The sequence below is a fragment of the Oncorhynchus kisutch genome, linkage group LG2 (assembly GCF_002021735.2).
Source record: "Oncorhynchus kisutch isolate 150728-3 linkage group LG2, Okis_V2, whole genome shotgun sequence".
Taxonomy (NCBI): domain Eukaryota; kingdom Metazoa; phylum Chordata; class Actinopteri; order Salmoniformes; family Salmonidae; genus Oncorhynchus; species Oncorhynchus kisutch.
The window spans coordinates 7,992,872-8,018,821 of NC_034175.2; the positions used below are offsets into that span (position 1 = coordinate 7,992,872).

The following is a 25,950-nucleotide window of genomic DNA, read 5'->3' on the forward strand; positions in this document are numbered from 1 at the left end:
AGAGAGATTGAGAGAGAGAGAGAGAGAGAGAGAGAGAGAGGGACAGAGAGAGATATTGAGAGAGAGAGTGAGAGACAGAGAGAGAGAGAGAGAGACGGAGAGAGAGAGAGAGAGAGAGAGGGACAGAGAGAGATATTGAGAGAGAGAGAGAGAGAGACAGAGCGAGAGATTGAGAGAGAGAGAGAGAGAGAGAGAGAGAGGGACAGAGAGAGAGATTGAGAGAGAGAGAGATTGAGAGAGAGAGAGAGAGAGAGAGATTGAGAGAGAGAGAGAGAGAGAGAGGGAGAGATTGAGAGAGAGAGAGGGACAGAGAGAGAGATTGAGAGAGAGAGAAAGCAATAAGAACGTTAAGAGAAGTGGAGGGCCGCACTGACCTTGTTTGGTGGTGACTTTGAAGGCCTGCGAGGCTGCGCCGTGGTCGTTACTGGCCTCGCAGGTGACCCCGTCCATCAGGACCGCAGCACTGGCCTCCAGCATGACCATACTGACCACCTTGTTACCCTTCACCGACACTGACTGGGAGAGGAGGGGCGAGGGGGAGGTGAGAAAGATGGGTTAAGAGATGACAATTAATTAGAGGAGTTGTTCTAAGGGCTCATAACATAACTTCACAAAGATTTGTCAACGCTAACAATGCACATATGCACGCACGCACGCACACACACACAAACTCACTTCCTTTCCTGAGGGTGTCCAGGTGAACTGTGGGGCAGGGTGTCCGTGAGCAGAGCAGGACAGAGTCACCATGTCTCCCTCCTTCTCCACCATTCCATCAACAGCTGCGTCAATCTCAGGTTTACCTAGAGGGAAGGAGAAAGAAGAGAGAGAGAGGGGGAGGGAGGGAGAGAGAGAGGTAAAGACACAGGAAGGGAGAGTAGTATAGGTAGAGGGGGAGGGGAGATGGAGGAGGGAGAGTGGTAGAGAGAGAGGGAGGGGGACGAGAGGTAGAGAGGGGTGATGGAGGAGGGAGAGTGGTAGAGATAGAGGGAGGGGGTGGGAGAGAGATAGAGGTAAAGTGAGAGAAGAGAGAGGGAGGAGGACGAGAGGTAGAGAGGGGTGATGGAGGAGGGTAGGAAGGTGCAGAGAGATATAGATAGGAAAGAAAGTGGGAGAGAGAATGTCAGGAAATAAAATGATCATTCAAATCCACCACAGGAAGAGATATACTGTACCATCACCACTTCCTTTACTCCATCTGAGTCTTATGATATACTGTTCCATCACCACTTCCTTTACTCCATCTGAGTCTTATGATATACTGTTCCATCACCACTTCCTTTACTCCAACTGAGTCTTATGATATACTGTACCATCACCACTTCCTTTACTCCATCTGAGTCTTATGATATACTGACCATCACCACTTCCTTTACTCCATCTGAGTCTTATGATATACTGACCATCACCACTTCCTTTACTCCATCTGAGTCTTATGATATACTGACCATCACCACTTCCTTTACTCCATCTGAGTCTTATGATATACCTCTAGTGGTGTGGGGGCTGTGCTTTGGCAAAGTGGGTGGGGTTATATCCTTCCTGTTTGGCCCTGTCCGGGGGTGTCCTCGGATGGATCCACAGTGTCTCCTGACCCCTCCTGTCTCAGCCTCCAGTATTTATGCTGCAGTAGTTTATGTGTCGGGGGGCTAGGGTCAGTTTGTTATATCTGGAGTACTTCTCCTGTCCTATTCGGTGTCCTGTGTGAATCTAAGTGTGCGTTCTCAAATTTTCTCCTTCTCTCTTTCTTTCTCTCTCTCGGAGGACCTGAGCCCTAGGACCATGCCCCAGGATTACCTGACATGATGACTACTTGCTGTCCCCAGTCCACCTGGCCGTGCTGCTGCTCCAGTTTCAACTGTTCTGCCTTCTTATTATTCGAACATGCTGGTCATTTATGAACATTTGAACATCTTGGCCATGTTCTGTTATAATCTCCACCCGGCACAGCCAGAAGAGGACTGGCCACCCCACATATGCTCTCTCTAATTCTCTCTTTTTTTCTCTCTCTCGGAGGACCTGAGCCCTAGGACCATGCCCCAGGACTACCTGACATGATGACTCCTTGCTGTCCCCAGTCCATCTGACCGTGCTGCTGCTCCAGTTTCAACTGTTCTGCCTTATTATTATACGACCATGCTGGTCATTTATGAACATTTGAACATCTTGGCCATGTTCTGTTATAATCTCCACCCGGCACAGCCAGAAGAGGACTGGCCACCCCACATAGCCTGGTTCCTCTCTAGGTTTCTTCCTAGGTTTTGGCCTTTCTAGGGAGTTTTTCCTAGCCACCGTGCTTCTACACCTGCATTGCTTGCTGTTTGGGGTTTTAGGCTGGGTTTCTGTACAGCACTTTGAGATATCAGCTGATGTACGAAGGGCTATATAAATAAATTTGATTTGATTTGATTTGATATACTGTACCATCACCACTTCCTTTACTCCATCTGAGTCTTATGATATACTGACCATCACCACTTCCTTTACTCCATCTGAGTCTAATGATCTATTTATACATTAACAAGCCCTGTAGTCCTATCTGAAAAATCTCAGAACCACCACAGGGTCACTAACACATGGTTGTGTGTGTGTGTGTGTGTGTGTGTGTGTGTGTGTGCTTCTGTGTACCTGAGACAGTGAGATTGACGCTGGCCTTGGCGGTGAGCCCAAGCACAGAGGGCACTGCACCCACACAGGAGTACTCGCCAGCTTCAGCGAATGTCACCGACTTCAGAGACAAGACACCAGTCTGGGACAGCACCGTGGAGCCCTGTTGAACACACACAGGTATGAGGTTAGGGGACAGTTGGACACACACACTCAAATTCTTTATCTCTTGTTCTTCCATGCCCTCTCTGGGTTCTCACAAAAACTCAGTCCTGCTCAGTACAACCACATTCCTTAACCAGTAACAAGTTCACAACAGGGAGAGATGGACTGGTAGTAACACAGGGAGGAAGTAGAGAGAGATGGACTGGTAGTAACACAGGGAGAGATGGACTGGTAGTAACACAGGGAGGAAGTAGAGAGAGATGGACTGGTAGTAACACAGGGAGGAAGTAGAGAGAGATGGACTGGTAGTAACACAGGGAGGAAGCAGAGAGAGGTGGACTGGTAGTAACACAGGGAGGAAGTAGAGAGAGATGGACTGGTAGTAACACAGGGAGAGATGGACTGGTAGTAACACAGGGAGGAAGTAGAGAGAGATGGACTGGTAGTAACACAGGGAGAGATGGACTGGTAGTAACACAGGGAGGAAGTAGAGAGAGGTGGACTGGTAGTAACACAGGGAGAGGTGGACTGGTAGTAACACAGGGAGGAAGCAGGGAGAGGTGGACTGGTAGAAACACAGGGAGGAAGCAGGGAGAGGTGGACTGGTAGTAACACAGGGATGAAGCAGGGAGAGGTGGACTGGTAGTAACACAGGGAGAGGTGGACTGGTAGTAACACAGGGAGAGGTGGACTGGTAGTAACACAGGGAGGAAGCAGGGAGAGGTGGACTGGTAGTAACACAGGGAGAGGTGGACTGGTAGTAACACAGGGAGGAAGTAGAGAGAGGTGGACTGGTAGTAACGCAGGGAGAGGTGGACTGGTAGTAACACAGGGAGGAAGCAGGGAGAGGTGGACTGGTAGTAACACAGGGAGAGGTGGACTGGTAGTAACACAGGGAGGAAGTAGAAAGAGGTGGACTGGTAGTAACACAGGGAGAGGTGGACTGGTAGTAACACAGGGAGGAAGCAGGGAGAGGTGGACTGGTAGGTACACAGGGAGAGGTGGACTGGTAGTAACACAGGGAGGAAGCAGGGAGAGATGGACTGGTAGTAACACAGGGAGAGGTGGACTGATAGTAACACAGGGAGGAAGCAGGGAGAGATGGACTGGTAGTAACACAGGGAGAGGTGGACTGATAGTAACACAGGGAGGAAGCAGGGAGAGATGGACTGGTAGTAACACAGGGAGGAAGCAGGGAGAGGTGGACTGGTAGTAACACAGGGAGGAAGCAGGGAGAGGTGGACTGGTAGTAACACAGGGAGGAAGCAGGGAGAGGTGGACTGGTAGTAACACAGGGAGGAAGCAGGGAGAGATGGACTGGTAGTAACACAGGGAGGAAGCAGGGAGAAGTGGACTGGTAGTAACACAGGGAGGAAGCAGGGAGAGGTGGACTGGTAGTAACACAGGGAGGAAGCAGGGAGAGATGGACTGGTAGTAACGCAGGGAGAGGTGGACTGGTAGTAACGCAGGGAGAGGTAGACTGGTAGTAACGCAGGGAGGAAGCAGAGAGAGGTGGACTGGTGGTAACGTAGGGAGGGGTGGACTGGTGGTAACGTAGGGAGGGGTGGACTGGTAGTAACACAGGGAGAGATGGACTGGTAGTAACACAGGGAGGAAGTAGAGAGAGGTGGACTGGTAGTAACACAGGGAGAGGTGGACTGGTAGTAACACAGGGAGAGGTGGACTGGTAGTAACACAGGGAGGAAGCAGGGAGAGGTGGACTGGTAGTAACACAGGGAGAGGTGGACTGGTAGTAACACAGGGAGGAAGTAGAGAGAGGTGGACTGGTAGTAACGCAGGGAGAGGTGGACTGGTAGTAACACAGGGAGGAAGCAGGGAGAGGTGGACTGGTAGTAACACAGGGAGAGGTGGACTGGTAGTAACACAGGGAGGAAGCAGGGAGAGGTGGACTGGTAGTAACACAGGGAGGGGTGGACTGGTAGTAACACAGGGAGGAAGCAGGGAGAGGTGGACTGGTAGTAACACAGGGAGGAAGTAGGGAGAGGTGGACTGGTAGTAACACAGGGAGGTAGCAGGGAGAGGTGGACTGGTAGTAACACAGGGAGGAAGCAGGGAGAGGTGGACTGGTAGTAACACAGGGAGGAAGCAGGGAGAGGTGGACTGGTAGTAACACAGGGAGGAAGCAGGGAGAGGTGGACTGGTAGTAACACAGGGAGGAAGCAGGGAGAGGTGGACTGGTAGAAACACAGGGAGGAAGCAGGGAGAGGTGGACTGGTAGTAACACAGGGATGAAGCAGGGAGAGGTGGACTGGTAGTAACACAGGGAGAGGTGGACTGGTAGTAACACAGGGAGAGGTGGACTGGTAGTAACACAGGGAGGAAGCAGGGAGAGGTGGACTGGTAGTAACACAGGGAGAGGTGGACTGGTAGTAACACAGGGAGGAAGTAGAGAGAGGTGGACTGGTAGTAACGCAGGGAGAGGTGGACTGGTAGTAACACAGGGAGGAAGCAGGGAGAGGTGGACTGGTAGTAACACAGGGAGAGGTGGACTGGTAGTAACACAGGGAGGAAGTAGAAAGAGGTGGACTGGTAGTAACACAGGGAGAGGTGGACTGGTAGTAACACAGGGAGGAAGCAGGGAGAGGTGGACTGGTAGGTACACAGGGAGAGGTGGACTGGTAGTAACACAGGGAGGAAGCAGGGAGAGATGGACTGGTAGTAACACAGGGAGAGGTGGACTGATAGTAACACAGGGAGGAAGCAGGGAGAGATGGACTGGTAGTAACACAGGGAGAGGTGGACTGATAGTAACACAGGGAGGAAGCAGGGAGAGATGGACTGGTAGTAACACAGGGAGGAAGCAGGGAGAGGTGGACTGGTAGTAACACAGGGAGGAAGCAGGGAGAGGTGGACTGGTAGTAACACAGGGAGGAAGCAGGGAGAGGTGGACTGGTAGTAACACAGGGAGGAAGCAGGGAGAGATGGACTGGTAGTAACACAGGGAGGAAGCAGGGAGAAGTGGACTGGTAGTAACACAGGGAGGAAGCAGGGAGAGGTGGACTGGTAGTAACACAGGGAGGAAGCAGGGAGAGATGGACTGGTAGTAACGCAGGGAGAGGTGGACTGGTAGTAACGCAGGGAGAGGTAGACTGGTAGTAACGCAGGGAGGAAGCAGAGAGAGGTGGACTGGTGGTAACGTAGGAGGGGTGGACTGGTGGTAACGTAGGGAGGGGTGGACTGGTAGTAACACAGGGAGAGATGGACTGGTAGTAACACAGGGAGGAAGTAGAGAGAGGTGGACTGGTAGTAACACAGGGAGAGGTGGACTGGTAGTAACACAGGGAGAGGTGGACTGGTAGTAACACAGGGAGAGGTGGACTGGTAGTAACACAGGGAGGAAGCAGGGAGAGGTGGACTGGTAGTAACACAGGGAGAGGTGGACTGGTAGTAACACAGGGAGGAAGTAGAGAGAGGTGGACTGGTAGTAACGCAGGGAGAGGTGGACTGGTAGTAACACAGGGAGGAAGCAGGGAGAGGTGGACTGGTAGTAACACAGGGAGAGGTGGACTGGTAGTAACACAGGGAGGAAGCAGGGAGAGGTGGACTGGTAGTAACACAGGGAGGGGTGGACTGGTAGTAACACAGGGAGGAAGCAGGGAGAGGTGGACTGGTAGTAACACAGGGAGGAAGTAGGGAGAGGTGGACTGGTAGTAACACAGGGAGGTAGCAGGGAGAGGTGGACTGGTAGTAACACAGGGAGGAAGCAGGGAGAGGTGGACTGGTAGTAACACAGGGAGGAAGCAGGGAGAGGTGGACTGGTAGTAACACAGGGAGGAAGCAGGGAGAGGTGGACTGGTAGTAACACAGGGAGGAAGCAGGGAGAGGTGGACTGGTAGTAACACAGGGAGGAAGCAGGGAGAGGTGGGCTGGTAGTAACACAGGGAGGAAGCAGGGAGAGGTGGACTGGTAGTAACACAGGGAGGAAGCAGGGAAAGGTGGAATGGTAGTAACACAGGGAGAGGTGGACTGGTAGTAACACAGGGAGGAAGCAGAGAGAGGTGGACTGGTAGTAACACAGGGAGAGGTGGACTGGTAGTAACACAGGGAGGAAGCAGGGAGAGGTGGACTGGTAGTAACACAGGGAGGAAGCAGAGAGAGGTGGACTGGTAGTAACACAGGGAGGAAGCAGGGAGAGGTGGACTGGTAGTAACACAGGAAGGAAGCAGAGAGAGGTGGACTGGTAGTAACACAGGGAGGAAGCAGGGAGAGATGGACTGGTAGTAACACAGGGAGGAAGTAGAGAGAGGTGGACTGGTAGTAACACAGGGAGAGGTGGACTGGTAGTAACACAGGGAGAGGTGGACTGGTAGTAACACAGGGAGGAAGCAGGGAGAGGTGGACTGGTAGTAACATAGGGAGGAAGCAGGGAGAGGTGGACTGGTAGTAACACAGGGAGGAAGCAGGGAGAGGTGGACTGGTAGTAACACAGGGAGGAAGCAGGGAGAGGTGGACTGGTAGTAACACAGGGAGGAAGCAGGGAGAGGTGGACTGGTAGTAACACAGGGAGGAAGCAGGGAGAGGTGGACTGGTAGAAACACAGGGAGGGGTGGACTGGTAGTAACACAGGGAGGAAGCAGGGAGAGGTGGACTGGTAGTAACACAGGGAGGAAGCAGGGAGAGGTGGACTGGTAGTAACACAGGGAGGAAGCAGGGAGAGGTGGAATGGTAGTAACACAGGGAGAGGTGGACTGGTAGTAACACAGGGAGGAAGCAGAGAGAGGTGGACTGGTAGTAACACAGGGAGGAAGCAGGGAGAGATGGACTGGTAGTAACACAGGGAGAGGTGGACTGGTAGTAACACAGGGAGGAAGCAGGGAGAGGTGGACTGGTAGTAACACAGGGAGAGGTGGACTGGTAGTAACACAGGGAGGAAGCAGGGAGAGATGGACTGGTAGTAACACAGGAAGGAAGCAGAGAGAGGTGGACTGGTAGTAACACAGGGAGGAAGCAGGGAGAGATGGACTGGTAGTAACACAGGGAGGAAGTAGAGAGAGGTGGACTGGTAGTAACACAGGGAGAGGTGGACTGGTAGTAACACAGGGAGGAAGCAGGGAGAGGTGGACTGGTAGTAACACAGGGAGGAAGCAGGGAGAGGTGGGCTGGTAGTAACACAGGGAGGAAGCAGGGAGAGGTGGACTGGTAGTAACACAGGGAGGAAGCAGGGAAAGGTGGAATGGTAGTAACACAGGGAGAGGTGGACTGGTAGTAACACAGGGAGGAAGCAGAGAGAGGTGGACTGGTAGTAACACAGGGAGAGGTGGACTGGTAGTAACACAGGGAGGAAGCAGGGAGAGGTGGACTGGTAGTAACACAGGGAGGAAGCAGGGAGAGGTGGACTGGTAGTAACACAGGAAGGAAGCAGAGAGAGGTGGACTGGTAGTAACACAGGGAGGAAGCAGGGAGAGATGGACTGGTAGTAACACAGGGAGGAAGTAGAGAGAGGTGGACTGGTAGTAACACAGGGAGAGGTGGACTGGTAGTAACACAGGGAGAGGTGGACTGGTAGTAACACAGGGAGGAAGCAGGGAGAGGTGGACTGGTAGTAACATAGGGAGGAAGCAGGGAGAGGTGGACTGGTAGTAACACAGGGAGGAAGCAGGGAGAGGTGGACTGGTAGTAACACAGGGAGGAAGCAGGGAGAGGTGGACTGGTAGTAACACAGGGAGGAAGCAGGGAGAGGTGGACTGGTAGTAACACAGGGAGGAAGCAGGGAGAGGTGGACTGGTAGAAACACAGGGAGGGGTGGACTGGTAGTAACACAGGGAGGAAGCAGGGAGAGGTGGACTGGTAGTAACACAGGGAGGAAGCAGGGAGAGGTGGACTGGTAGTAACACAGGGAGGAAGCAGGGAGAGGTGGAATGGTAGTAACACAGGGAGAGGTGGACTGGTAGTAACACAGGGAGGAAGCAGAGAGAGGTGGACTGGTAGTAACACAGGGAGGAAGCAGGGAGAGATGGACTGGTAGTAACACAGGGAGAGGTGGACTGGTAGTAACACAGGGAGGAAGCAGGGAGAGGTGGACTGGTAGTAACACAGGGAGAGGTGGACTGGTAGTAACACAGGGAGGAAGCAGGGAGAGATGGACTGGTAGTAACACAGGAAGGAAGCAGAGAGAGGTGGACTGGTAGTAACACAGGGAGGAAGCAGGGAGAGATGGACTGGTAGTAACACAGGGAGGAAGTAGAGAGAGGTGGACTGGTAGTAACACAGGGAGAGGTGGACTGGTAGTAACACAGGGAGGAAGCAGGGAGAGGTGGACTGGTAGTAACACAGGGAGGAAGCAGGGAGAGGTGGACTGGTAGTAACACAGGGAGGAAGCAGGGAGAGGTGGACTGGTAGTAACACAGGGAGGAAGCAGGGAGAGGTGGACTGGTAGTAACACAGGGAGGAAGCAGGGAGAGATGGACTGGTAGTAACACAGGGAGGAAGCAGGGAGAGGTGGACTGGTAGTAACACAGGGAGGAAGCAGGGAGAGAGGTGGACTGGTAGTAACACAGGGAGGAAGCAGAGAGAGGTGGACTGGACTTGCCTTCTTCCACTGGACGGTGTGTGAGTCTGAGGCCTTGGTCTTACACTGCAGCTCCACCATGTCTCCCGTCATTGTCGACAATGGACCAGCAGGCCTCACACTCATTGGGTCAATGTCTGAGAGGCAGAGAAAAGAGGGATACAAAGAAAGAGGGGGAGGAGGGAGAGATAAAGAGGGTGGTGAAGAGAGAGAGAATCATGTCAACTGGATTATGTTCTGGGATCAAAAGCGTACCACCTCAGGGGAGACAGGAGGATGGATGGATACTCACAGTGGACAGAGAGGGTGACTTCTCCATTAAGATCAGCATCCAGGTTATCAAAGTCGGTGGCCATACACTTGTACACCCCAGCATCCGAACGCTTGACGGACTTCAGAGTCAAAAGTCCCCCTGCTACTCCTTCCTTAATGTTTATCCCCTGAGCATGAGAGAGAGCAAGAAAGAGGGAGCGAGTGGAGAGAGGGGGGATTGAAAGAGAGAGAGAGATTATTCAATGATTTAAGAGATGAACAGGTTGTACTATGGCAGTACTGTAGGGTTTGTGTATAGCTGTACTGCTGTATAGTCTGAAATGCAGTACATGTTTGCTGGTCCTTACATCCTTGGAGAAATCAAACTCAGGCTGAGGGTTTCCATCTGTCTCACACATCATCTTCACCTCGTCACCCTCTCTGATTGGCTCAGTGTTCGACAGGACAAAGGTCGCTGTCTCAGAGGGATCTGGATAAGAGCGAGGGAGCGAGAGGGGAAGGGAATAGCGTGGGAGAGGGGGAGGGGGAGGGAAGTAGAGGGAGGGAGGGAGGGAGGGAGGGAGGGAGGGAGGGAGGGAGGGAGGGAGGGAGGGAGGGAGGGAGGGAGGGAGGGAGGGAGGGAGGGAGGGAGGGAGGGAGGGAGGGAGGGAGGGAGGGAGGGAGGGAGGGAGAGTTCAAAAGGGTGATGAATGACAGGCTGATCTCAGGACTGCAGTTTCTGACATGACATGATGAGAAGTGGATGATGGACAGAGAGCACAGAGAGAAAGAAAAGAGTAAGGCAGACAGACAGAGAGACAGAAAAGGTGAGAGTAGGAGGGAGCAAGAATGAGAGAGAGTGAGGAGACAGATACAGACAGACAGCCACTCACAGTTGAGGGTGAGGGAGAAGGTGTCAGAGTCGATCTGTTTGATCATGTCGTTGGGCATGCTGTACTCCACGGTGCAGTGGTACACGCTGTCCTTGTCAGCCTTCTGGGGCTGCATCATCAGGGTGCTGGTGATGGTGAACAGACCTGATGCTTCCTTTACCACTGACGGCACCATGTACACCTCTGGAGGGGGAGAGAGAGGTAGAACAGAAGGGGCTGACTAGAATGAGACAGAATTTATTCCCGGGATATGCAGTTGTGACTCTAATGACTCCAACCTAACTGTATATAAACTTCCCTCTGAAGTATACATACATTACAGTTGAAGTCGGAAGTTTACATGCACTTAGGTTGGAGTCATTAAAACTCGTTTTTCAACCACACCACACATTTCTTGTTAATTATAGTTTTGGAAAGTTTCACTTATAATTCACTGTATCACGATTCCAGTGGGTCAGAAGTTTACATAGACTAAGTTGACTGTGCCTTTAAACAGTTTGGAAAATTCCAGAAAATTATGTCATGGCTTTAGAAGCTTCTGATAGGCTAATTGACATTATTTGAGTCAATTGGAGGTGTACATGTGGATGTATTTCAAGGCCTACCTTCAAACTCAGTGCCTCTTTGCTTGACATCATGGGAAAATCAAAAGAAATCAGCCAAGACCTCAGAAAAATAATTGTAGACTTCCACAAGTCTGGTTCATTATTGGGAGAAATCTCCAAATGCCTGAAGGTACCATGTTCATCTGTACAAACAATAGCACGCAAGTATAAACACCATGGGACCACGCAGCCGTCATACCGCTCAGCAAGGAGATGCGTTCTGTCTCCTAGAGATGAACGTACTGTGGTGCGAAACGTGCAAATCAATCCCAGAACAATAGCAAAGGATCTTTTGACGATGCTGGAGGAAACATGGAACAAAAGTATCTATATCCACAGTAAAACGAGTCCAAAATCGACATAACCTGATAGGCCGCACAGCAAGGAGGAAGCCACTGCTCCAAAACCTCCAGACTACGGTTTGCAACTGCACAGGGGGACAAAGATCGTACTTTTCTGAGAAATGTCCTCTGGTCTGATGAAACAAAAATAGAACTGTTTGGCTATAATGAACATTGTTATCTTTGAGGAAAAAGCGGGGGCTTGCAAGCCGAAGAATACCATCCCAACCGTGAAGCACGGGGGTGGCAGCATCATGTTGTGGGGGTGCTTTGCTGCAGGAGGGACTGGTGGTGCACCTCACAAAATAGATGGCATCATGAGGACAGAAAGTGATGTGGATATATTGTAGCAACATCTCAAGACATCAGTCAGGAAGCTAAAGCTTGGTTGCAAATGGGTCTTCCAAGTGTACAATGACTCCAAGCATACTTCCAAAGTTGTGGCAAAATGGCTTAAGGACAACAAAGTCAAGGAATTGGAGTGGCCATCACAAAGCCCTGACCTCAATCCCATAGAACATTTGTGGGCAGAACTGAAAAGGTGTGTGCGAGCAAGGAGGCCTACAAACCTGACTCAGTTACACCAGCTCTGTCAGGAGGAATGGGCCAAAATTCACCCAACTTATTGTGGGAATCTTGTGGGAGGCTACCCGAAACGTTTGACCCAAGTTAAACAATTTAAAGGCAATGCTACCAAATACTAATTGATTCTATGCAAACTTCTGACCCACTGAGAATGTGATGAAAGAAATAAAAGCTGAAATAAATCATTCTCTCTACTATTATTCTGACATGTCACATTCTTAAAATAAAGTGGTGATCCTAACTGACCTAAGACAGGAAATAAAAGTCAAGAATTGTGAAAAACTGAGTTGAAATGTATTTGGCTCAGGTGTATGACTTCAACTGTAGAAGATGTTATTGGGGGTGTAGCGAAATGCTTGTGTTCATAGCTCCAACAGTGCAGTAATATCTAACAATACATAACAATAAACAACAATTTAAAAAGTAGGGGAATGGAATATATGACGGTATATATAGAAATGATGGACAGCATATGGATAGAATATGTGTCTGTAGAATACGTATTGTAGAATAGTATGTGTACAGCAATAGTTAAATAGGACGGCCTTGACTAGAATACAGTATATACATATGAAGCGGACACTAAAAAAAAATTGAGTTGTTTCAACTAATTATTAAAAAGTAACATGTCCCATAGCTGGGTTTTGTTTTACATGGTGGCGCAGCAGGAAGATCGGAATGAACCAAGAGGTTGTGAGGTCAAATCCCAGGTAAGGAAATTGAATAATAATTACTGTATACATGAACATGCCAAATGTAATCATGTATGACAACATGTGTCAAATATGTAAGTTGAAAACATGTTAAATGCACGGTGTGTGTAAATGGTACTTTTTAGGTAAGACGAACAGAGAACCAGTTCTAGTTGAATCAACACACCAGACAAGTTGAGAAAACACATTATAAGTTGACTAAGTTTTTGCCTACTGTCACGAGTTCCACCGAAGGTGGCTCCTCTCCCTGTTCGGGCGGCGCTCGGCGGATGTTGTCGCCGGCCTACTAGCTGCCACTGATCTCTTTTCCTCTTTCGTTTGGTTTTGTCTGTCTTGTGTTCACCTGTATCTAGTTTAGTTAATCAGTTAATCTCGCACTCCCCGCTAGGTTTTGTGCGGGATTGTTTGTATTACTGTCGTTGGCTTGGGTTGCGTTTCTTACCTACTAGTAGTAGTAGTAGTAGTAGTAGTAAGTAGAAGTAGTGTATACTCACTCTCTTTGGTGTCCTTGACCTCAGGCAGAGGCTTGGAGTCCTGGAACCAGATGATCCTGGGCTGGGGGTGACCGTTATGGCTCACACACTGGCCCACCTGATACACACACACACACACAGAGAGAGAGAAGGGGAAAGATACTCAGCAAGTGGATGAAAATGGAAGAACATTGGAGGACAATGGAGAACATTGGAAGACAATGGAAGAACATTGGAAGACAATGGAAGAACATTAGAGGACAATGGAAGAACATTAGAGGACAATGGAAGAACATTAGAGGACAATGGAAGAACATTGGAAGACAATGGAAGAACATTGGAAGACAATGGAAGAACATTGGAAGACAATGGAGAACATTGGAAGACAATGGAAGAACATTGGAAGACAATGGAAGAACATTAGAGGACAATGGAAGAACATTAGAGGACAATGGAAGAACATTAGAGGACAATGGAAGAACATTGGAAGACAATGGAAGAACATTGGAGGACAATGGAAGAACATTGGAAGACAATGGAAGAACATTAGAGGACAATGGAAGAACATTAGAGGACAATGGAAGAACATTAGAGGACAATGGAAGAACATTGGAAGACAATGGAAGAACATTGGAGGACAATGGAAGAACATTAGAGGACAATGGATGAACATTAGAGGACAATGGAAGAACATTAGAGGACAATGGAAGAACATTAGAGGACAATGGAAGAACATTGGAAGACAATGGAAGAACATTGGAAGAACATTGGAGGACAATGGAGAACATTGGAGGACAATGGAAGAACATTAGAGGACAATGGAAGAACATTAGAGGACAATGGAAGAACATTGGAAGACAATGGAGAACATTGGAAGACAATGGAAGAACATTAGAGGACAATGGAAGAACATTGGAAGACAATGGAGAACATTGGAGGACAATGGAAGAACATTTGAAGACAATGAAAGACCATTAGAGGACAATGGAAGAACATTGGAAGACAATGGAGAACATTGGAGGACAATGGAAGAACATTGGAAGACAATGGAGAACACTGGAAGACAATGGAAGACCATTAGAGGACAATGGAAGAACATTGGAAGACAATGTAAGACCATTAGAGGACAATGGAAGAACATTGGAGGAAAATGGAAGAACATTGGAAGACAATGGAAGACCATTAGAGGACAATGGAAGAACATTGGAGGACAATGGAATAACATTAAAGGACAATAGAAGAAAATTGGAAGACAATGGAAGAACATTGGAAGACCGTGGAAGAACATTGGAGGACAATGGAGAACATTGGAGGACAATGGAAGAACATTGGAGGACAATGGAATAACATTAAAGGACAATAGAAGAAAATTGGAAGACAATGGAAGAACATTGGAAGACAATGGAGAACAATGGAAGAACATTGGAAGACAATGGAAGACCATTAGAGGACAATGGAAGAACATTGGAGGACAATGGAAGTTTACAGGACAAATAGTTGAAACCAACCTGTGTGGAGGAGTCACCAACAGATATGGCCTGGTTGGATCCAGTGACCTCTGGCATCTCTGGAGCGACTGAGGAAGAGGGAGTTATAATCTCAGATCAGAGCTTTACAAAATGCAAGTCCAATATTCACACATATTCTGATATATATATAGTTCCAGTGCACCTGAACCAATCACAGGACGGAAACACTCAGAGCCTTGACACAGACAAGAAGAGCTCGAGGTGCCAAGGTCACGTCACCCTGAGAGAGACGAGTGGCATTCATTTACTGTAGCTACAGTAACACAGACACACATATGTACGCAGTGCATGCACAAAAATGCATGTACACACACACACACACACACACACACACACACACACACACACACATACACACACAAACACAAACACACAACCACACACGCCTCCAATTAGGGCAATGGTAAACATCCCTGTGTGGATTATTCCACTGTGACCTCGGTTTCAGTGGGCTGATACGGGTCACAGACAAGAGACACACTCCTTGTTCTCTCTCTCACACACTGCTGTGTGTTCCCTCTGTTTCTATCTCTCTGTCATCAATGTATCTCTCACTCCCTCGCTCTTTCACATGCAAGGTCATGGTATCGCAGCGAGACCACAGCTGCCGTCTGACTATAATAATAAACAGCAGACATTTAATAACATTGACGTGATCTCCCTATCTCTCCCTTACGTCACTCTCTCACCTACCTCAACCTTTCTCTCTCTCCCACTTTCATATATCTCTCACCTTCCTCTATCTTTCTCTATCTCACCTCCATCTATCTTTCTTTCTCTCTCTCTCCTCCCTCTTTCTCCCTCTGCTTCCTCCATCTTTCACCCTCTCTCCTCCCTCTATCTTTCTCTCTCTCAGCTCCCTCTATCTATCTCTATCTATATCTTTCTCTCTCTCTGCCCAATCTATCTTTTTCTCTCGAACCTCCCTCTATCTTTCTCTTACTTCCCTCTCTCTTTCTCTCTCTCAGCTCCCTCTATCTATCTCTATCGCTCACCTCCCTCTATCTTTCTCCCTCTATCTTTCTCTCTCTCTGCCCAATCTATCTTTTTCTCTCGAACCTCCCTTTATCTTTCTCTTACTTCCCTCTCTCTTTCTCTCTCTCAGTTCCCTCCATCTTTCTCTCTATATCTCACCTCCCTCTATGTTCCTCCCTCTCTCCTCCCTCCATCTTTCTCTCTCTCACCTCCCTCTATCTCACTATCTCTTTCTCTCTCTCTGCCCCATATATCTTTCTCTCTCTCACCTCCCTCTATCTCACTATCTCTTTCTCTCTCTCTGCCCCATATATCTTTCTCTCTCTCACCTCCCTCTATCTTTCTTTCTCCCTCTCCCACTCTCCATCTTTCTCTCGCTCTGACCTCCCTCCATCTTTCTCTCATTCACCTCCCTCTATCGTTCTCTCTTTTACCTCCCTCTATCTTTCTCTCTCTCTCTCCTCCCTCTATTTTCTGTCTCTCTCCTCCCTCTATCTATATCTCATACTTCCCTCTCTCTTTCACCTCCCTCCATCTTTCTCTCTATATCTCACCTCCCTCTATATTTCTCCCTCTCTCCTCCCTCCATCTTTCTCTCTCTCACCTCCCTCTATATTTCTCTCTATCTTTCTCTCTCTCTGTCCCATCTATCTATCTTTCTCTCACTTACCTCCCTCTATCTTTCTCTCTCCTCCCTCTATCTTTCTCTCTTTCTGCTCCCGCCATATTTCTCTCTCTTTCCTCCCTCTATCTTTCTCTATCTCACTTCCCTCTATCTTTCTCTCACCTCCCTCTATCTTTCTCCCTCACTCCTTCCTCCATCTTTCTCCCTTTGTACTCCCTCCATCTTTCTCTCTCTCCTCCCCATCTGTATTTCTCTCTCTCACTTCTCTCCATATTTCTCTCTCGCCTCCCTCTATCTTTCTCAAATCAAATCAAATTATATTTGTCACATACACATGGTTAGCAGATGTTAATGCGAGTGTAGCGAAATGCTTCTGCTTCTAGTTCCGACCATGCAGTAATATCTAACAAGTAATCTAACAATTTCACAACAACTACCTTATACACACAAGTGTAAAGGAATGAATAAGAATATGTACATAAAAATATATATGGATGAGCGATGGCCAAACGGCATAGGCAAGATGGTATAGAGTACAGTATGTGCATATGAGATGAGTAGTGTAGGGTATGTAAACATTATATAAAGTGGCATAGTTTAAAGTGACTAGCGATACATTTATTACATCCAATTTTTTATTATTAAAGTGACTAGAGATTGAGTCCGTATGTTGGCAGCAGCCACTCAATGTTAGTGATGGCTGTTTAACAGTCTGATGGCCGTTGATGCACCTGTACTGACCTCGCCTTCTGGATGATAACGGGGTGAACAGGCAGTGGCTCGGGTGGTTGTTGTCCTTGATGATCTTTATGGCCTTCCTGTGACATCGGGTGGTGTAGGTGTCCTGGTGGGCAGGTAGTTTGCCCCTGGTGATGCATTGTGCAGACCTCACTAACCTCTGGAGAGCCTTACGGTTGTGGGCGGAGCAGTTGCCGTACCAGGCGGTGATACAGCCCGACAGGATGCTCTCGATTGTGCATCTGTAAAAGTTTGTGAGTGTTTTTGGTGACAAGCCAAATTTCTTCAGCCTCCTGTATTCAGCCTCCTGAATTTCACCACGCTGTCTGTGTGGGTGGACCATTTCAGTTGTGATATGTACGCTAAAGACCTTAAAACTTTCCACCTTCTCCACTACTGTCCCATCGATGTGAATAGGGGGGTACTCCCTCTGCTGTTTCCTGAAGTCCACGATCATCTCCTTTGTTTTGTTGACATTGAGTGTGAGTTTTTTTTCCTGACACCACACTCAGAGGGCCCTCACCTCCTCCCTGTAGGCTGTCTCGTCGTTGTTGGTAATCAAGCCTACCACTGTAGTGTCGTCTGCAAACTTGATGATCAAGTTGGATGCGTGCATGGCCACGCAGTCATGGGTGAACAGGGAGTACAGGAGAGGGCTGAGAACGCACCCTTGTGGGGCCCCAGTGTTGAGGATCAGCGGGGTGGAGATGTTGTTTCCTACCCTCACCACCAGGGGGCGGCCCGTCAGGAAGTCCAGGACCGGGCGGGGTTGAGACCCAGGATCTCGAGCTTAATGACGAGTTTGGAGGGTACTATGGTGTTAAATGCAGAGCTGTAGTCGATGAACAGCATTCTCACATAGGTATTCCTCTTGTCCAGATGGGTTAGGGCAGTGTGCAGTGTGGTTGCGATTGCCTCGTCTGTAGACCTATTGGGGCGGTAAGCAAATTGTAGTGGGTCTAGGGTGTCAGGTAGGGTGGAGGTGATATGATCCTTGACTGGTCTCTCAAAGCACTTCATGATGACGGAGGTGAGTGCTACGGGGCGATAGGCATTTCGCTCAGTTAATTTAGCTTTCTTGGGAACTGGAACAATGGTGACCCTCTTGAAGCATGTGGGAACAGCAGACTGGGATAAGGATTGATTGAATATGTCCGTAAACACACCAGCCAGCTGGTCTGCGCATGCTCTGAGGACACGGCTGGGGATGCCGTCTGGGCCTGCAGCCTTGCGAGGTTTAACATGTTTAAATGCTTTACTCACGTTCGCTGCGGTGAAGGAGAAGCGAGCAAAGAAGTTGTTTAGTTTGTCTGGGAGCAGGACATCGTGGTCCGCGACGGGGCTGGTTTTCTTTTTGTAGTCCGTGATTGACTGTAGACCCTGCCACATACCTCTCGTGTCTAAGCCGTTGAATTGAGAGTCTACTTTGTCTCTATACTGACGCTTAGCTTGTTTCATTGCCTTGCGGAGGGAATAGCTACACTGTTTGTATTCGGTCATGTTTCCGGTTGCCTCGCCCTGATTAAAAGCAGTGGTTCGCGCTTTCTATCTTTCACCTCCCTCTATCTTTCTCTCTCTCTCCTCCCTCTATCTTTCTCTCTATATGTTTCTCTCTTCTCCCTCTATCTTTCTTTCTCTCACCTCCCTCTATCTTTCTCTCTCTCCTGCCAACACCTTTCTCTCTCACACTTCCCTCTATCTCCCTCTCTCCATCATCTCCCTCTATCATTCTCTCTCTTTCCTCACTCCATCTTTCTCTCTCTCACCTCTCCCTAATTCCTCTCCTTTCACTCCTCTCTTTCTATATTGCTCTCTCTCCTCTGTCTTGCTCCTCATTGTTCTTCCAGGTGTCTGTTTGCTGACTAGAACTGTCAGAAATGTAACACATTGTTTAACATGGGTGTCAGTTTCCACATGGAAATGAAAGAAAGCAAGTTAGACGTCATTGAGAGGGAAGTAGCATGCATGGATGCACGCACGCACACACACGAATACACGTGCACGCACACACGCGCGCACGCACACACACACACAGCTGAGGGAAATGGAGGCAGGATATATGGTGTCAGGGAGTGTATCACTGTGTCCCTTTCTGCTCAGACCATTATACCTGCTGCTGTAGTGTAAACCTCCCTAAGGAAGCCCATTGTTTCAGAACACTTGTAGAGAGTCATTAAAAACTGCTCCTATTCAGTAGGGAGAGGAAGGCAGACAAAGAGGAGATACAGTACTTTAGGGAACAGTTCTGAGTGGCCTGTTAAAGTCTATAGTCAGGTATTTGACTTGTCGTAATGAATTGTATCAGTGCTCCATTAAGGTACTCTTTATAATCCAGGCTGTATCACCTCCCGTCGTGATTGGGAGTCCCATAGGGCGGCGCACAAATGGCCCAGCGTCGTCCAGGTTTGGCCGGGGTAGGCCGTCATTAAAGTGTCACTCAATTCTCTAACCAACACCATTCACCCTCTACCCCCATTGGCCCAACCCAAAATAAAGATATTTATTGATATTGGGCCATCCCCAAACACTATATTCCTGGTGTATTTTAACACTAGGAATAGGATTGCTAATGTGTTGGGGTTAGAGGGTGACAAGGACACAACGACCCGGTCTGGGGTCAGCTCTCATCACCATGGAAATAATTCAGGAGAATTCTGGACGGTCATTAAGATGACATCTATTAGACATGACAGATGCAATTGAACTATTAATAAATTGTGTCAAGTGTGATGTTCATAGGACTAATTGACCTCTGGGCAGCTTATTAGAGATAGTTCTCTCAAAGAAAAAATTGAATAATAATTATCTAGATTTCTTACAAAGATGCAAGAAAGAGTTTTACTGACACGCCCATTTATTATCTGAATCATTTTACGTTGTTCTACTCAGTATTTATGTTCATGTATAATGTTCATGTATAATGTTTATTATTGACTACACTCTGCAATGCAAAATAATATTGTTCATTCACTAAGTTTATACGTTAATCATTGATTTAGACACTCACACATACACACAACACACACACTTTCATCCAGCACACACAACACACACACTCTCATCTAGCACATAAAACACACACACACACTCTCATCTAGCACATACAACACACACACTATCATCTAGCACACGCAACACACACACTCTCATCTAGCACATAAAACACACACACACACTCTCATCTAGCACATACAACACACACACACACTCTCATCTAGCACATACAACACACACACTATCATCTAGCACACGCAACACACACACTCTCATCTAGCTCACACAACACACACATACACACTCTCATCTAGCACACACAACACACACATACACTCTCATCTAGCACACACAACACACACACTCTCATATAGCACACACAACACACACACTCTCATCTAGCACACACAACACACACACTCTCATCTAGTACACACAACACACACACTCTCATCTAGCACACACCACACACACACACTCTCATCTAGCAAACACAACACACACACTGTCATCCCGACAGTCAAAATCCAGATGGCATCCCATACAGCGAAAGCTCACAGTAGGGTCATTCTAAAGGTCACAGTAAGGTCACTCTAAAGGTCACAGTATGGTCACTCTCAAGGTCAGTGGTCAGTAACTCACAGAAGACTTTGAGCTGTGTGATGGCCTCTCCAACCCCGGCAGGGCCAGCAGTGACCTGGCAGTAGAAGGGCAGCTGGTCCTCCACCATCACGGGGGAGATGGTCAGAGAGAAGTCCCTTCCCATGGTCAATCTGTCGGACAGACGTGTCCCCTCATCACTCTTCCCCTCTCCGCCCAACACGGAGCGGAACGCAACACGCTTCCTGGTGCCACCCTCCTCCTTATGAGGGGAAGAGGAGAGAGGGGGGTTGGAAGGAAACAAAAAGAGGGGAGGAAGAGAGAAGAGGGAGATTAGAAAGAGTGAAGAAAATAAATTAGATGAAAAACAATCAGGGTGGAGAGAGGGGAAGAGGAGAGAGGGGAAGTGGAGAGAGGGGAAGAGGAGAGAGGGGAAGAGGAGAGAGGGGAAGTGGAGAGAGGGGAAGAGGAGAGAGGGGAAGAGGAGAGAGGGGAAGTGGAGAGAGGGGAAGAGGAGAGAGGGGAAGAGGAGAGAGGGGAAGAGGAGAGAGGGGAAGAGGAGAGAGGGGAAGTGGAGAGAGGGGAAGGGGTAGATGGCCAGAGAGGAATTTCTTTTTCACAAGTTCAATAAACAACACAGACACTTCACAATGATATGTACAGTGCATTCGGAAAGTATTCAGACCCATTAACTTTCCACATTTTTTACATTACAGCCTTATTCTAAAATTGATTGATTAGTTTTTCCCCTTATCAATCTACACACAATACCCCATAATGAATTTTTTACAAATGTATAAATAAAAAAAAACGGAAATATCACATTTACAAGTATTCAGACCTTTTACTCAGTACTTTGTTGAAGCACCTTTGGCAGCGATTACAAGTTTTTCCCATTCTTCTCTGCAGATTCTCTCAAGCTAAGTCAGGTTGAATGGGAAGCCTTCCTGCACAGCTATTTTCAGGTCTCTACAGAGATGTTTGATCGGGTTCATGTCCGGGCTCTGACTAGGCCACTCAAGGACATTCAGAGACTTGTCCCGAAGCCACTCCTGCATTGTGCTTAGGGTCACTATGTGCTTAGGGTCATTGACCTGTTGGAAGTCGAACCTTCGCCCCAGTCTGAGGTTTAAATCAAGGATCTCTTTGTACTTTGCTCCGTTCATCTTTCCCTTGATCCTGACTAGTCTCTCAGTCCCCACAGCATGATGCTGCCACCACCACACTTCACCTACAGATGTGATGCTTGGCATTCAGGCCAAAGAGTTCAATCTTGGCTTCATCAGACCAGAGAATCTTGTTTCTCATGGTCTGAGAGTCCTTTAGCTCCCTTTTGGTAAACTCAAAGTGGAGTGGCTTCCGTCTGGCCACTCTGCCTGATTGGTGGAGTGCTGCAGAGATGGTTGTTCTTCTGGAAGATTCACTCATCTCCACAGAGAAACTCTGGAGCTATGTCAGCGTGACCATCGGGGTCTTAGTAACCTTCCTGACCAAGGTGCTTCTCCCCTGATTGCTCAGTTTGGCCGGGCGGCAAGCTCTAGGAAGAGTTTTGGTGGTTTCAAAAGTCTTCCATTTAAGAATGATGGATGCCACTATGTTCTTGGGGACCTTCAATGCTGCAGAAATGTTTTGGTACCCTTCTCCAGATCTGTACCTCGACACAATCCTGTCTCGGATCTCTACGGACAATTCCTTCGACCTCATGGCTTGGTTTTTTGCTCTGACATGCACTGTCAACTGGGGGACTTCAATTGAATTTAACACAGGTGGACTCCAATCAAGTTTTAGAAACATCTCAAGGATGATCAATGGAAACAGAATGCACCTGAGAACAATTTCGAGTCCCATAGCAAAGGGTCTGAATACTTAAGTAAATAACATATTTCTGTTTTATAGCAACAAAACATTTTTAAATGAAAAAACAGTTTTCGCTTTGTTATTATGGGATATTGTGTGTAGATTGATGAGTGAAAAGCTTTTTCAGTGGTTCTGCTGAATACAGGGAGTAAAAAGATATTAGGCAAAGTGCACCAACTCCACATGAAAAAATACAACAAAAAATACTGTATAAATATTATAGTATTCACTGCAGTGTTTTGTGGTATTTACTGTAGCATTCCCTATAGTGTTTTTGCGGACAAAAGTCTGTAGTAAATTCTGTAGTACACTGTCGTATTTACAGTTAACTAGAGTATAAATACTGTAGTTAAAGAAAACTGTAGTATATACACTATAGTAATTAATGTAGTGTTTTGCGGATTGTAGTATACTGTAGTATATACTGTAGTGTTTTCACGGACATTACTGTGGTGTTTACTATAGTGTTTTGTTTTATTATCTTTGACATACAGTGGTTCCTCCTTTAAAAGTTGCGAGCTTACACTGTGGGACTTAGAGGTACCCAGCGTCACAGCTTCATTGCTCCGGACCACCACAAGGGGGAGTTAGAGCACTCATTATGCATTTTGGTCCCAAGGTTTTTATATGACCAATCATATCGATTGGTTCCAATGACAAATTGGACGAGGGCCACCAGTTTGTGGTGACTTCAGCAAAGATGGCTGACAAAACATTATGGGGAAGCAAATGTATGCAGTTATAACATCATAACGAGTCAAGCAAAAAATGTACAATTGAGAGGAATATGTTAGTTAATGTAGAGACAAATGATTGTGCAAATTTTTTTTGTCATAAAGTTAATTTATGACAATGGCTATTTAGCAAGTTTTTTTCAACCATATCCAATTCCAGGTGTATCAAACTCATTCATTATAGCAAGCAGGGAGCAGGTTTCGAACTCTCAACATTCTAGCCCGAAGTCCAGCATGCTATCGACTGTGTCCAAATGTATTAAGGGGGAAAAGTATTATTATTCGTTTTTCACAAGCTAGCAGGATGGGCTATTAGCGGAACAATAAACTATTCAACCTTTACTAAAGAATTGTATAATAGCCAAGCTAGGTTTGAACCCCCCCCTCCACTCCCCAAATTGAGCTAGGTGTGAACCCCCCCCCCCCCCTCCCCCTCCTCCCCAACTTGCAACAAATCATTTTCAGGACTATCTAGAAAAAGCAGGGGAGATGCGCAATAGGTTTCTAAGAAGAGGCTATTCTCCACAATGTGTGGATGAAGCTCTGAATTTGGCATTGGGGAAAACATGAGATGAACTGCTACAAAAAAGACCCACTAGAGCTCAAGAACAAAGCTCTGATGAAGGCCATGAGGCCGATATGTAAGCTTATTAAAGATCAGTGACAGGATCAGAACAGTGTGCAGTTTCCTTCTTTCTTTTCCTCATCTCATCCTGCTGTTGCCATGCACCTGCAAAAAAGATAGCTCAGATGTGCGAGTGCCTTTTGAATTTTGAATTTCACTTTACAAACAATAAGAGGGCTCAATTTGAGTCTATTTCTTCAGAGCCTAGACCCATATAAAATAACGCAACTGGCTGAGGTAGGCTCTGATGCTTAACAGCCTAATAGAAGTGGGATTTTTTTAATAGGCCCATTTACAATTGCAACAGGTCAAAAATGTATCATCCTACATACAATTGAAGTGGGAAGTTTACATACACTTAGTTTGGAGTCATTAAAACTCGTTTTTCAACCACTCCACAAATGTCTTGTTAACAAACTATAGTTTTGGCAGGTAGGTTAGGACATCTACATTGTGAATGACACAACTAATTTTTCCAACAATTGTTTACAGACAGATTATTTCACTTATAATTCACTGTATCACAATTCCAGTGGGTCAGAAGTTTACATTCACAAAGTTAACTGTGCCTTTAAACAGCTTGCAAAATTCCAGAAAATAATGTAATGGCTTTTGAAGATTCTGATAGGCTAATTGACATAATTTGAGTCAATTGGAGGTGTACCTGTGGATGTATTTCAAGGCCTACCTTCAAACTCAATGCCTCTTTGCTTGACATCATGGGAAAATCAAAAGAAATCAGCCTCCCAAAAATTGTCTGGTTCATCCTTGGGAGAAATTTACAAACATCTGAAGGTCCCACGTTCATCTGTACAAACAATAGTACTCAAGTGTAAACGCCATGGGAGCCATCATACCGCTCAGGAAGGAGACGCGTTCTGTCTCCTAGGGATGAACATACTTTGGTGCGAAAAGTGCAAATCAATCCCAGAACAACAGCAAAGGACCTTGTGACGATGCTGGAGGAAACAGGTACAAAAGTATCTATATCCACAGTAAAACAAGTCCTATATCGACATAACCTGAAAGGCCGCTCAGCAAGGAGGAAGCCACTGCTCCAAAATCGCCATAAAAAAGCCAGACTACGGTTTGCAATTGCAGATGGGGACAAAGATCGTACTTTTTGGAGAAATATCCTCTGGTCTGATGAAACAAAAATAGAACTGTTTGGCCATAATGACCATCGTTATGTTTGGAGGGAAAAGGGGGAGGCTTGCAAGTCGAAGAACACCATTCCAACCGTGAAGCACGGTGGCAGCATCATGTTGTGGGGTGCTTTGCTGCAGGATGGCCAGGTGCACTTCACAAAATAGTTGGCATCATGATGAAGGAATATTATGTGGATATATTGAAGCCTACAAACCTGACTCAGTTACACCAGCTCTGTCTGGAGGAATTGGCCGAAATTCACCTAATTTATAGTGGGAAGCTTGTGGTAGGCTACCCGAAACATTTGACCCAAGTTAAACCATTTAAAGGCAATGCTACCAAATACTAATTGATTCTATGTAAACTTCTGACCCACTGGGAATGTGATGAAATAAATAAAAGCTGAAATAAAATATTCTCTACTATTATTCTGACATTTCACATTCTTAAAATGAAGTGGTGATCCTAACTGACCATAGCCAGAGAATTTTTACTGATTAAATTATGAAAAACTGAGTTTAAATGTATTTGTATTTAAATGTGTATGTAAACTTCAGACTTCAACTGTAAAACAATCATTTAAAGAAGAAAAGTCTGCACGTTTGAACTAAAACAAAAACAATGTAACTAAAAAGAAAGAGCACATTTGTCATTTACAAACTCTAAAAGTAATTGGAAAGGTAGTAGAGGTCGACCGATTATGATTTCTCAACGCCGATACAGATACCGATTGTTGGAGGACCAAAAATAAAAAGCAGATGCCGATTAATTGGCAGATTGTTTTTACATATTTATTTGTAATAATGACAATTACCGCAATACTGAATGAACACTTATTTTAACTTAATATTATACATCAATACAAATTAATTTAGCCTCAAATAAATAATGAGACATGTTCAATTTGGTTTAAATAATGCAAAAACAAAGTGTTGGAGAAGAAAGTAAAAGTGCAATATGTGCC

General features: G+C 46.9%; 1 protein-coding gene across 2 annotated transcripts in view; it reads right to left on the reverse strand.

The window, feature by feature from the left end:
* Positions 1-25,950, reverse strand: part of LOC109900803 (basal cell adhesion molecule-like) — a 100,018-nt gene that overhangs the window by 15,471 nt on the left and 58,597 nt on the right. For both annotated transcript variants that reach the window (XM_031802551.1, XM_031802549.1), the window contains exons 3-12: positions 20,664-20,883; positions 14,669-14,736; positions 13,182-13,278; positions 10,444-10,626; positions 9,919-10,040; positions 9,591-9,738; positions 9,320-9,435; positions 2,626-2,767; positions 676-800; positions 375-516 (exon numbers count right to left, since the gene is read on the reverse strand). In XM_031802551.1, coding sequence (XP_031658411.1) covers positions 375-516; positions 676-800; positions 2,626-2,767; positions 9,320-9,435; positions 9,591-9,738; positions 9,919-10,040; positions 10,444-10,626; positions 13,182-13,278; positions 14,669-14,736; positions 20,664-20,883 — 1,363 coding nt within the window. The remainder of the gene's footprint in view (positions 1-374; positions 517-675; positions 801-2,625; positions 2,768-9,319; positions 9,436-9,590; positions 9,739-9,918; positions 10,041-10,443; positions 10,627-13,181; positions 13,279-14,668; positions 14,737-20,663; positions 20,884-25,950) is intronic.